This window comes from Alligator mississippiensis, chromosome 6 (genome assembly GCF_030867095.1).
Source record: "Alligator mississippiensis isolate rAllMis1 chromosome 6, rAllMis1, whole genome shotgun sequence".
Taxonomy (NCBI): domain Eukaryota; kingdom Metazoa; phylum Chordata; order Crocodylia; family Alligatoridae; genus Alligator; species Alligator mississippiensis.
In genome coordinates this window covers 23821139-23834897 of record NC_081829.1, presented here as the reverse complement: position 1 = coordinate 23834897, position 13759 = coordinate 23821139, and the positions used below count along the sequence as shown (strand labels likewise).

General features: G+C 46.3%; 1 protein-coding gene across 1 annotated transcript in view; it reads left to right on the top strand.

Annotated features, from left to right (window-relative positions):
• Window positions 1-111: 111 nt before the first annotated feature.
• The window catches only part of TUBGCP2 (tubulin gamma complex component 2), a 52493-nt gene continuing 38845 nt past the window's right edge, over window positions 112-13759 (top strand). Inside the window, exons 1-4 of the mRNA XM_006258443.4 lie at window positions 112-265; window positions 3102-3288; window positions 10958-11086; window positions 12022-12198. Of these exons, the coding sequence (XP_006258505.2) occupies window positions 3139-3288; window positions 10958-11086; window positions 12022-12198 (456 nt within the window). The 5' untranslated portion in view covers window positions 112-265; window positions 3102-3138. The remainder of the gene's footprint in view (window positions 266-3101; window positions 3289-10957; window positions 11087-12021; window positions 12199-13759) is intronic.

Below are 13759 nucleotides of genomic sequence, written 5' to 3'. Positions count from 1 at the left end.
AGCCAGGACTGAAGACCACGACTTCCGCTCGGAGGCAGCTGCGAGACGTACAGCCAGGCGAGACCCGCAACCGCCAAGCACGGGGGGCGTGGCGCCAGGCCTTCGACTCTGCTCTCTGATTGGCTCTAGTGTCTCTACCGTCATCTCTGTCTCAGCCAATCGAAGCTTGCGCGGCTCGGCCGCGGCGTTGGCCGTCACTGTTTGTCGGCTGCGAGGAGGAGGCGCGGTGCTGTGAGGCCGCTCCGCGGTGACCGCGGCCGGGCAGGTGGGTGCTGCCGCCGAGCCGGGCCGGGCGGGGGGAGCGCGGCGCCGTCTCCCCGCCCGCCGCGGCGCCCCAGGCTCTGGCTCTGGCTCTGGCTCTGGCTCGGGAGCGGCGAGGGGCCGGATGCCCTCCCGGAGCCTGAGCGGGAAGGGTAGCGGCGGGGCCGGCTGAAGGTGTCTGAGAGCAGGGCAGGCGGCAGCTCAAACATCATGTATATGGGTCCTTGCAGGCGGTTTTCCTGAAATGTTCCCAGGGATAATTGCTCCTCTGGCCTGGTTTAGTACGCCGAGGTGTTGGCGCTTAAAACCCACTGTATGGAAATGGGAGGCTCCTCCCTAGCTTGCTCCTGCGACCTTATGGCTGAAGGCAAGCAAAACTCGGGGGCATCAAAACCCCGAGCCTCCAGGCTTGGGCCTGCCCATAGGATGCCCGCCAAAAGCCTGGAAATATCTGAAGCTTCTGGTGGGGGTGGAGGATGTTTGCCAGTTGTGGGGCTACTTATGGTTTTGGACTGACTCACAGATTTGGACTTGGTTTGGCTGATTTGGCTCAGAACACAAAACATTTATTTAAAAAAGTTTTGGAGCACCTGTGCAAAGCCCTTGAGCAGCTTGGCTGCCGCGTTGGGTTGCAGCGTCCCTCACGGTCCCGGCCGGGCTGCGAGCACCTGGGACGTTTCGGGCCGGCAGCAGTCCTGCTCGCTGTGACTCGCTGTGCACTGAGACGACGCTTCCCTTGCTTCTGCTATCCCTGTGTGTCCTGTCCTGTCCTCCCTAGACTGGGTCTGATGTTATTAGCTGAAGCAGGGCCTTTCTGGCTTTCTGCGGATTCTATGTTCTTTCTTTTTCTGGCCCTTTTCTACTTAAGTTATTTACTCACAAGAATTCAAAATCTCTCGTTTTCTGCTGTACTGAAACAGGATTTTCCTTCATACTTTAGTCCCAAATGTGAAATTAACTTCTCTGTTTAAACTTAGCGTTATTTTTCCCTACAGATTTGCTGTTAGTATGTTAGTTTCTTATAGTAGTTTTTGCTGGTCATTCCCAGTGAAGCTAAAAGCAAACACAGTGTTAAATTAACCCGGTGTACAGTAAGTTCTTTCCCAGTAGCCATAAATCTCTCTGAGGCTTCAAGAAAATACATGATGCTAAAAAGCAGAAACTGTGTCCAGCTTGGCTGGCAAGACTCTGCAGCCCAGAACTACAGTTGTGTTGGCAAAACTAAGTGACTTTTACCAGCACTTGGCAGCTGGCAGAAGACGTGTGGCCCCTTCTCTGCCTTTTGATGGTTGTCCTGGTGCCTTCCAAGGTTGCACATTGTACTCTGACAGCACAGCTGCTGAATTTGAGCTGCTCAGAGCCACAAGAAATGTATGGATGCCCACATCTTCTGGTGGGCAACTGCTGTCTGGTCCCAGACATTCTGGTAAGCAGAGCCAGGCAGAAATCTCCCCTTGGGTTGTCAAAGCTGAGAACATCTGCTGTGATGTTCTAGGTTCTCAAGCCTCTTCTAGACCAGGATTTGGATGTTGTTCAGGCTCTTAGCATACCTTAGTCTAGATAAGGCTTCAGTCTGCTCATGTGAGTTGAGCAGAATACTAAAGCAGGGACAGGCCTGGCACATCTGAGACTGTTTTCTTCTCTATTATCTAATCTAGGTCTCCATACTATGCTCTTCAGCTTGGTATCTAATAACAACTTGCTCTTTGTTTCCTGCTGTTGAGGTTCTTTGATTTTCTCCTGTGATTCTTATTTGACATGTGCATTTGCAATGCACTGTTGGTTAGTGGCCTTTCTGCCGTTCAACTTGTAACTGGAGAGGACTACATCGGCATCAGTGGGTTCACAAAACATACTTTACATTTATCAGTGTAACTAGTGAGAGGCTCTGGATCTGTCCATCAGATGAGCTAAATATGGTAGGTGGAAGAAGCCAAGAAAAAGGGATATTTTCACTTTTGCACACTGTCTCACATTGATTTTGTTAACAGGTTGCCTATGTGGGGAGAGATCAGAATAGCTGTTCTACTCTCATCTTTCTGGAGTAGCTCCCTCATGTGGACACTTATTCTGAGATAAGTGGCTTCTGTTTCAGAGTAGCATCCAGAGGAGGAACTTGTTCTGCAGTAGCTAAGTCTTATACCAGAATATTTATGCCAGTTAATTCTCACTGCATAGACAGTTATTTTAAATCAGCTTTTATCATTTAAGTTCACATCTTATTTGGGCATTTGCTGGGAAACAAAAGTAACTATAAGGGACTTGCATTTTCTTACACCAAGATAACCACGTATGCAAGCCCTTACCAGCATGCAGAGACATCTTCAAATCTAGTCTTTACTGAAGAGCACTTACTTAGTACTATGCAAAGTGTTTAAGTGGTTTAGGAATTTAAGATTTTGTCTACATGTGAGATTATTAAGGCACCTTATGCATTATGCCCAAAGTCCCATTTTCAGAAATGATTAAATACTTGAGAGTCAAAGTCTCATTGAAAGTAAATAGGCTTTTAGTCGCTTAAGTATCAAAGTTACTTTGGAAAATGGGACATGGCTTGTTTAGCCAATATAGCTGTACTGGTAGAACTATGCTGGTATTCCTCATTAGTGGAAATAGTTTAAGAATAGATATACTAGAGCAACTTATTCTAACCATATTTATATCGTTTTTGTCAGCTATGTCAGTTGTGGGTATGACTTTCCCTATTCTATCTTCTAATCAATAAAACTATGCTGGCAAAATTTTAAGTGTAACCTGTGCCTTAAGCATTTAATCCTTCTTTAAAAATTTACCCTGACCGATTAGTCATAATGGTAAGAGGTTCATTTTGTGCTCTACAGTCTGTGTATTTTGAAATTTGTAACCGCAAGTGGAAGCATGAGTGAATTTCGTATTCATCATGATGTCAATGAGCTGCTGAGCCTGTTGCGTGTTCATGGAGGAGAAGGAGCTGAAGTATACATAGACCTTCTGCAAAAGAACAGAACTCCTTATGTTACCACAACTGTCTCTGCACACAGTGCCAAGGTAAGGTAGCCTTGACTTTTTCTAGGCTGCAATAATAATTGAGATAAGTTTTAATTAGAGGTTGGTCTTCCAAAGGTTTCTACTCTCACTGATGTCACTGCAGAAATTTCATTGACTCTAGTAATAGCAGAATCACATGTAAAGAAAGAGAAATTCAAAGCTAAGTTAGTAGAAAAACAAAGGGTATCCTTCCCTGTTGCTGCTTTGCAGCATGTCCGACAGGAAATGAAGCTGAGGTGAGGCTGGCAGTGGGGAGAAAAGGTGATCTGGTCTGCAGCAGAAGAGGAAGGAAAAGTAAGATCATATTTCAGGAAGGGAGGGGAGGGGGTTTGGCTTTCTGTTCTCAGAAGCGTTGTTAAAATAAGAGGAATTTGCTACAGCAAAGAAATTCATGGCTTGGTATCTGCCTGTGGCTGGATTTTGCCTTTCACTAAAATAAAAAGGGTTCCGATTTTGAGGAATAAAATAAAAAATAGATATTCTGTCAAAAACACTTAATAAAAATCCAGCTTTTTTTTTTTTTTTTTTTTTTTTGACTTAAGCACTTTTAGCATCCTGTAACATGGGGGCAGGCAATTATTTCAGCTGGAGGGCTGCTGAATGAGTTTTGGTGAGCTGTCAAGGGCTGCAAGGGTAGCCCCACCCCTTGACAGGTACTTTACCTCCTGGTCACCATGTTGGGACCTGAAGTCTAACCCCTGACCTTTGCCACCGGAAGTCCCTTCCCTTGTACCCCTGGAAATACTCCTTTTGGGAAGGGAGGCTTGCCATCTTGGAACCAGAAGAAAACCAATTCATATACTGAAAGTCAAACACCTACTATAACGTACTTTAGTTTTCTTACAAAAATTATTTTTGTCATGATTTGTGTTTGTGTACTGAATATAGAGCTGATTGCATAATAACTAAAAATAAAGCCTTACTCTTGTATATAGTGTGTGGGAGGTGTGAATTGTGGGGTGTGGTTGGTGGGGGGGTGTATGGTGAGGTCTGGCTGTGTGGGGGGCAGTAGGGTATGTTGGGGGTGTGTGCATATGTTGGGAGTATGTGGGTGTGAGGGAGAGTTGGGGGTTATGGGGAGCCCCTACACATTCCTCCATCCCTCTCCCTCATGGCGCACAGCTGCGCTGGCAGCAGCAGGCAGGGATCCTCGGGGCACTTGTGGCTGGCACAGGCGCTGCCACCAGCAGCTTGTGGTTCTGTCAGTTCTACACATGGCGGCAAGTAGCACAGCCAAACCAGCTTGCCTCTATCGTGCAGGGCTCTCCGCAGCTCCCACATTTTTGTACCACCGGGGGAAGCCCCCCGTGATAGAGCTGGCTGCCTTTGCCACTCCCTGCTGCGCAGGTCCTGGGACTCCATGTGGAAGTAGGGGACAGGGCTCCCCTCCACTTCAGGTGGAGTCCTGGGACCTGCACAGCAGGGAGCAGTGAAGGCAGCTGGCTCCATTGCGCAGGGCTTCCTACGGTGGAGCGTGAGTGCTGGGACCTGCACATGCAGTGCGTGGAGCCCCATGCAGTAAAGGCAGGCTGGCCTGACTGTGTTCCTTGCCACCACGTGCAGTGCTGGATGGAGCCACATGCTGCTGGTGGCAGTGCCTGCGCCAGGCATGAGCACCCAAAGGGCCCCCGCCTGCTGCTGCTGCTGCCATCAGTGGGGACTGTGTGAAGGAGGGTCCCCACACCCCACCACCCTCCCTTATATCCACACCCTGCTCAGCCAAGCTCCGTACTCCCACTACCCCCTATGTGTGGGCTCCATGCTGCTGCCAGCCCCACGTTCCATGCTTCTGCCCAGCTGCAGCTACCATTTGCCCCCACCACTTCCCTACCTGCTGTCCAAAGCGAGCAAGACAGCAGGGAAACCAAGCAAGTCCCCCCAGTGGCTGCAGCAGTGGCAGCAGCAGCCCTGCCTAGAAGCTGTGTGCTGGCTGGGCTGGGCCTTTCTGCACGAGGTGCAATATGGTGTGTTGAGGGTATGTATATATGGATGCCTTGCTCCCACCCCCATGGCCAGAAAGGCTGGGAGGGGTACAATTTGTTGGTGGGCATCCATGGGCCAGATGAAAGTGCCTGGTGAACCAGATGCAGCCCGTGGGCTGTATGTTGCTTGCCCCTACTGTAACAGAACTGCTGCACCAGGGTGGCTGTCATGCCCCCGGATGGCAACTTGGCTCCTGCTCCGCTCTCTCTCAGGCACCCTCCCTTTCCTTTTTCCTGCCATGCCTTGGTCTTATTAACAAACTTGGAAAGGGAGGCTGCTCAAGGGTATTAGAGTGAGCATTTACCCCAGTGCTTCCCAAACTTTTCAACATGACCCAATTTATGACCCCATTTCCTCCTCATGGCCCCTCATTCCCAAACCACAGTACCCCATCCACTGATTTTGTGGGTCATGACCCCAAATGGGGTCACAATTTGGGAACTGCTGATTTAGCCTGTCCTCTTACCTGCAGATCCCTCTTGGACCCTGCTGCTCCCAATCAGTCTGTCCCCATCTTGGCCCACATATACCGCCTCCCCCCAAGGGCACCTGTAGCCCTATGGGCTAATCATAGCCTCCAACCTCTCCTGTAGCTGTGCCCATGCCTCGCAGGTGTACCAATTAAACACTTCAGTGGGCTCTAGGCCCCAGTCTCTTATCCAGACTTTTCCCCCTTTTTGGTCTCTTAATCTCTGCCCTTCCTGGGACTGGGCTTCCTAGCCTGTTTCTGACCCTCTCCCCCCCCCAGGCTCTGAGCACCTGGCCCTCCCTTCTTTGGACACTGGGCTCTCTCTAGCCCCTTTTCTACCATTCTTTGGGCCATGCCTGTTCCCTTCCTGGGATGTGGGCTCTTGCTAGCTTTGGCTTTGTCTCTCCTGGGCTGCTTGTCTGGCCCCCCTTCTTCCCCTCACCCCCCAGCAGGCTCAAGCCTTATTTGCCAGTGGGACCTCCTGTCCTCCCTTAGTCCCAAATCAGGTCCCTGGTTAAAACTCAACTAAAACAGAAGTCCACTTCCTATAACTAAGGACCTACCCAAATTGCTGAAGCAGGCAGCTGATTTTGTGGGTGGATCATGGGACTGGCCACCACTTTCATGGGCTAATCATGGTGGGGCAACCCCTTGTGGACTCGATCCTTGCCGCAGATCCACCAAGAGGACGCTCCATCATATGGCCCCACCCCTTGCCACTGATCGGCCAAGAGGGCTGTCCATCATGCAGCTCTGCCCTTTGCTGGTGATTGGTGGGGAGGGGCAGGGCCACACAGTGGGCAGCCATCTCAGCCAAGCAGTAGTGGGGGGTGGAGTCAGACATCTTGGCTGCTCCCCTTCATGCTGGCAGCGCTCCCACCCTCCCCGTTCCCCTGGCAGGCTATGTGCTGAGCCACAGTGGCCCTGAGGACTTCTGGCTCCCAATGGAGAGTCAGCATTTTAGTTTCAGTAAGTCGTCCCATGTCCTTCCTCTCCTGCATGTTTCATGGACATTGCCCGATTTCTTGACTTTCGCTAAATTGTGAATCGAGTAGGTCCCTAGCTATAACTTAATTCCCCAAGCACGCTGGCTGTCTTCTGAAATTTCCTTCCATACCAAGTCTCATCCCCTGCCAGCCCTTGGCTCCTTACTGGCATGTCTTAAGGATAGTAGGATCTCTATTGAGCTCTCATCAGCCGGCATCTTACTGCAGAGCTCCTTCCTCTTCAGCCTCCAGGGCCAGACTAACTGCTTAGGCTCTGGCCCTGGTTTATATGCCACCAGAGCCCTGCCTCCTTCTAGTCAGGTGACTCCCTGAGCAGCCTGTAGGTGCCTTCTAAAGAGCTTACTGCCCGTACGGATAACCTATAGCAGCAGACCTAGCAGTAATCTTGCCTCGTCTCTCCCACAAAACTCTGTCTTGTACTATGGCTGGAACCTGCTAGCAGTGCAGTAGGTTTCTTGCTGCTTCCCTCAAGTTACTCTACTATTGTGCTATTGCTGTGCAACTAGAATAGCAAAGGGACTTCCTATTTATGGGCTCTTGCTGCCTATTCCTTTATAGCTAGCCCCACTCTTGACTGCCTGAGCACAGTTAACCTATTTTTCTCTCTAAGTAACAGGAGCCATAGGCTCTGTTGCACATCCCATGTGTTTGGGGAGGAGCCTGAAACTTGCGAGGACCAAGTTAAAAGTGGCAGAAAATTGCCTTTTGTATGTGTGTGATGGGACTTGTTGAAAGTTCAGTCACTGTTTCTTAAAGTTCAAGACTTCCCACATAGCACTACATGTGTTCCAAGGCTCCACTGAACTTTATGCATCTCCTGCTACATGAAATTGTAACTTCAGACATGACACACAGAACTGGAAAGAGCCTCCTGGGTTATTGAACCTCAGTATCTGCATACAGGTATTTACACAAAGATTCCTAAAAATCCTTGCTTGAAACCTTCACACATGACTACAAAGCACAAAACTAGAAACACCAGAAACACTTTACAGCAGGGTGGCCAAACTGCAGCGTCTGTGTGTCCTGTGGGAGGTTGGCTGGGGGAAACACAGGACAGGGAGCAGAAGCAGAGTAAGTGAATGAACAGGGGAAGGGAGTGAAACTTTGGGATGTTGTACATGGATAAAAGTAGAGGACGTAAGAGTACATATCCTGCCATTGCAGTGACAGGTAACTAATTGATTAATATATACGCTCAGTAGATAATAGGACAATGCCTCACGCAGCAGAGAAAGGCAGAACAACCCAGGGTTGTTGCTAATATGACCAAAGAAGAAAAAATATTTTCTTACCTCAAATTTTGTGATTGCTGTAAGTCTGAGCAAAAAGACATTCTAGCCAGGAATCTTTGAGTTTTTTTAACCATGCGGGTGTTTGAGAAAGTAACAGCAATTTTGAAATAAAACCATTGTGTGTGCAATAAGTGGAAAAGTGCACAACATCAGGGAACACTGGTGGTGGTGGCAGCATTGTAAATGATCATTGGATGCACAGTGGTTTTATTTTGATATTGCCATTACCTTCTGAAATGCCCTCATATAAGCAGAAATGCCAGAACTCCCAATCAGAAATACAGACTGTGCTCCCTGCCTGATCTGCTCCTTTGCTTTGTGCTTCCTGTCCAATCTGCTCTGTTTTCTGCTGCCTGCCCTATTTGCCACTGTTCTGCAAATGCAGATTAGAAGAAAGTGTGTGTGTGTGTGTGTGTTCATAGGCTGAGTCCCACATGCATGCCTCACCATACACATGCAGCCACACCCCCCTCACACTGCCATGCATGCAGGCCCCCCATAAGCCCCATACCCACCCACACCCCACATATCCACACACATACTCCTACATGCTCTCTCACCCCACACCCACACATCCACAGCCCCCCACAAACCTATACCCACCCTCCCCCAACAATATACAAGAGTAAGTCTTCATTTTAGGCTATTGTGTAATCCCCTCTATGTGCACTACACAAAAGCATGTAAATCAGGACAAAAATATTTTTTGAAAGCAAATTAATGAATGCTGCAGATGTTCACTTTTTAGAATATAATTTCTTATTTTTCTGGTTCAGAGTTGGCAAAATCTCTTGCTGAAAGGCATATTTCCGGGGGCAAGGGGAGGGACTTCTGGTGACAAAGGTTAGGGGGTGGGACTGCAAGATGGCGATCAGGGGCAGGGCACCTGTCAAGGGGCAGGGCTACCAATGCGGCCCTCGACAGCTTGCCAAAACTTGGTAGGTGGCCCTCCACCCAAAATAATTGCCTGCCTCTGGTCTAAGGACATAGACAGACAAGGTTTTTTGGGTACATGTGATATCTTTTATTAGATCAACTGAATAGTCAGAAAAAAGTTCTTTGCAAGCTTCTGGGTGCAGTCACCTGTCTTCAGGTATGTCTTTGCTGTTTTAAGACTCCAGGGTAGCTTGCAAAGAACTTTTTTCCAACTACTTAATTGGTCTAATAAAAGATATCACATCTACCCAAAGAACCTTGCCTAGTTGGGTTTTATTAACCAGAGTGTCACTTGCAAAGCAAGGGAAGAGATTCTTCTGCTCTGTTCAGCAGTGGTGAGGCCTCGCCTGGAGTACTGTGTCCAGTTTTCAAAAATGATTAGAGGCCTGGGAAGCATGACTTACTGAGAGAAGCTGAAAGAGCTAAGGTTATTTAGTCTGGAGAAGGGAAGAGGGAGGGAGGGATTTGGTAACAACTGTCAAATACTTGAAGGGAAGTTAGAGAGAGATGGAATTAGGCTTTTTTTTTTTTCTGTGGCCATAGGGGACAGGATTAGGAACAATGGCCTCAAGATTCAAAGGGGAAATTTAGGTTGGAGATTATAGGAATAGCTCTCTGATTCTGAGGTTGGTCAAGCATTGAAACAGGCTACTTAGAGAAGTTGTGGAATCTCCATTCTTGGACATTTTCAGGAGCAATTTAGACAGACACTTGCTTGGGATGGTTTATTTAGGGGTATACCTACTTTGAGCAAGGGGCTGAATTAAATGATCTCATGAGGTCCCTCCACAGATGTATCACGAGCAGGTCCAAGGAGGTGATCCTCCCCCTTTGTGCGACATTGGTCAGGCAGCAGTTGGAGTACTGCGTCCAGTTCTGGGTGCCGCATTTCAGGAGGGATGTGAACGGCATCAAGAGGGTCCAAAGGAGGGCTACTCGCATGATCAGGGGGCAGCAGGGCAGACCCTACAAGGAGGAGCTACGGGACCTGAACTGAGAGGGGATTTGGTGGCCATCTATAAACTTACCAAGGGGGACCAGCAGGGAATGGGAGAGACCCTATTCCCCCCGAGCACTACCAGGAGTAACTAGGAATAACGACCATAAATTGACTGAGAGTAGATTCAGGCTAGACATCAGAAAGCACTACTTCACAGTCAGGGCGGCTAGGATCTGGAACTAGCTTCCGAGGGAAGTAGTGCTCGCTCCTACCCTGGGGGTCTTCGAAAGGAGGCTAGATAATTACCTTGCCAGGGTCGTTTGACCCCAGTACTCTTTCCTGCCATGGCAGGGGGTTGGACTTGATGATCTGATCAGGTCCCTTCCGACCCTACCAACTATGAAACCCTGTGATCCTAAAATCCACAGCCTTAGCTGTGGCTAATATCTGATGCTTCAGAGAAGGATGGAAAGAGATAAAATCTTAGTAGCATGCATGAAGGAAAAAAGTATTTCATACTTTATAGTCAAATAGATCCTGCTCATACTTGTGTAAGAGAAAGAAAGAACAAAATACCTTTTGGCCTAAAGGAAAGCCAGCAATCTAAGTTCTCACATCTGAGCAGTAATTGATCTCTGCATTTCACAGTTATGCTCTTGAAGAAGTTTTCATAATCCTGTCATTCCTCCACTGAGAGAACCTGGAATGGAACCCAAATCTCTCATGTCATCCTAAGTGTCATTAACTTAGCCACAATGCCTTTTAGAAGGTATATGCCAGTTCTTGGCATTTTTTGGCTACTTGTACATCTGAGTTTTGATGTGGTGTTATGATTGCATGCTGGTTTTTCTGTAGACTGAGTTTGAATGGTCTTTGCAAAGTTCACTCCCCAAGAATTGAGCTATTTACAGATACCCTGGTTGAGATCTGGTATTTTTTTTTTTTTTCTGTTATAAAGTGTTGATGTGAAACTTTCCCCCCTCTAAAATCATAGGAGTTAATGCTTAAATTTGTATTATTAAAATGTGGTGATTTACAGGTTAAGATAGCAGAATTTTCTCGAACTCCTGAAGACTTTTTAAAGAAATATGATGAGCTGAAATCCAAAAATACAAGAAATCTAGATTCTTTGGTGTATCTCCTATCAAAACTCACAGAAGACAAAGAGGTATTGTTTATTTCCACGTTACCATGGGCTTGATCTAGAGTACTTGGTCATAGCAGCAGTATCTGTACTGATAGAGCATCCTCTTACAACACTGTTCAGAAAAAAATGTCTGAACCAACACACTTGTACTCTGTATTATGCCTTGGTAATATATGTGCTAGTTAAGATTGTGGGGGCAGGCATTTTCCCCCATCATCTTCACTTACTCATAACTTCTGGGGAATTTCTCTTTATTTTTTAGAATAAACTATTCAAGACATTTTGACTTAAGGTGAAAAAACATTCCATTTACGCTCTAAGAAGGTATTAATGTGTCTCTTTGAATGATTGTAAAATTGAAACAATAAGGAAGTTTTAACTATTTTTAAATCACTCTGAAGTGCTTAAGCACTTGAGTGTAGGGTTTTTTGTGAAGAGAAAATTAAGCATAAAAACTAAACACTTGCGTATCTCTGCATTGAGCAATTTGTATTGCAAGTCTTTATTATTCTTGTTTAAATATTGCCCTTGAAGCAGTTATTTGCACATTACAAGTTCCATGCTGCTGGAATTCATGATGGATACAGCTTTTCACTGGACACCATATACATTTAGGTTTTTTAAAATGAGTTAACATATGTTCTGCATTTTCAGTTATCTGACAATTGTGGTCTTACAGTCTCATTTTTAAAAGGTTTTTCATTATTCCTGTTTGAAAAATTCACAAGTGCTGCCCCCCTTTCTGCCTTATTCCCTAGTCACTTTATCAGAGTAACAATACTCTGAAGAAAATGCTGTCAGACACAAAGTAAACTCACAGGAAAATAATTCACTCCCCACCCCCACTGGAAATCTGTTGCCCTTTTAAGGGGTTATTTGTAACAACATCAGGTGAAAAGATTTAGGCAGTTGACCCTACTTTCAGATATGTTCTTTCAGCTGTTATGTGCTTACAGACACTCCAGTATTTGCAGCAGAATGCTAAGGAGCGGGCAGATCTTGCAGCAAATGCTGCTGCTGGTAGCAGCAGCAGCTTTATCATTCCAGCAACCACTTCCAAGATCTCTATGCAGGAGCTTGAAGAGTTACGCAGACAGCTTGGCAGTATGGCCACCAACTCTAGTGTACAGCAGGTATTTTCCTTTTCATGGGCTAAGGACACGAGACTACCCTCGCATTTATGTACTGTGGGGCTTTCATCCCTTGCCTTTTACTATCTTGCAGCATATCTTCCAAGAAGGGTGGTTAATCTAAATTTACTTTAAGCTGTGCTACTGTGTACTACATTAAATCCCTGTGCGAACACTTCCATTTGGAATTCAAGTAAACTTAATTCAGTTTTGTTTAATTCATTACCAAAGTGAAATAAGTTGGATCCTTCCAAATTTGAATTAAGCTAAACCAAATGAAGCCAAATCTAATTCTGAATGAAAGGGCATTGACCAACATTGGGGGGAAAATGCACTCTACTGGAAGCAGCAGTACATTATTTCAACCCAGCTCTGCAGTCTTTGTAGAGATTGAGCGCTTCAGTGGGGCATTTTGGTGCTTTTAGCTAAAGCTGATTCAATCAGCTATTAGATAAACGTGTCTAAAAAGCCCCACTAAAGCTCCTGCTCTATACAGCTGTTGGGAAAGCTGAATGCAACTAATGTGCTGCCTCCTCTGGGTATGCACTGGGCTCAGTGCAGGAGCATGCCAAGTTTAAAGGAAAGTACCAGTTTTCTTCTTGTTTCCATGTCTGCAAGCAGCCTAAGTGTCCACACAAGGGTTTAATGCACTTCGTTTCACTATCAGGTTGTATCCTCATTTTATTTGGGTTAATTTTCAAATCTGTTCCCACATGTAAAGGCACGTCAGCAAGCCCCAGGAATACAGAAATCCAGAATCAAGAGCTCATACTGTGCCCTCAACCTACTCAACACTTAATATGTAGTGCAACTCCTTTCCTGGTGTCCTTGAACTATAGGGAAGGCAAAAGTCACAATGTGCATTCTTATTGGAGTTGTTAGTGGACAATAAGCCAGTGCATATGCTACGGGTTTCTGGGATTGCGCACTGTTGAATGGTGCCACATGTTTACCAGTCTTAGGGGAGCAATTCATTTGAATAGAAAATGCCATGAATTACCTACAGTGTGCAGTTCAGATGTTGAATATTTGTAAATTAACAAATTATTCTTTTCACAATTTAGAAGGTGTGGTTTCTTTATGGATCATGTTGCAGTTCTCAACTCTTATGAATTTGTAACTAGTGAAAAATAACATTTTAAATAATCAGCTTGTTTGGAACGCTGGCCAAACCTACCTGAAATGGCAAAGGTCAACAATATCTTAAGTGGTATTAGCTGATCTCACTTAGTTGTGAAAGGCAACCTGCCTTTCTGTCTGTTCTCTTAACTGAGCCATAGAACTGACAGGTGTGAGAGAAAAATCAGGCTATTGGTTTTTTACTCAGTGAAAATAATACGCTTCTACAATTCTAAAAACAGCCCTACAGTCCAGTCACCAACAATAAAAGCAGTAGCAGTCCTACATGATATTTCTGGAAAGTCAATTTTCCAAGCCTTTTCCTTGGATTGCTTAGTTTGAGAATTGTATTTGATGCCTGGCTTGAAACGCTAAAGCAGGGACGGGCAATTATTTCAGATGGAGGGCTGCTTACTGAGTTTTGGCAAGCCGTTGAGGGCTGCAT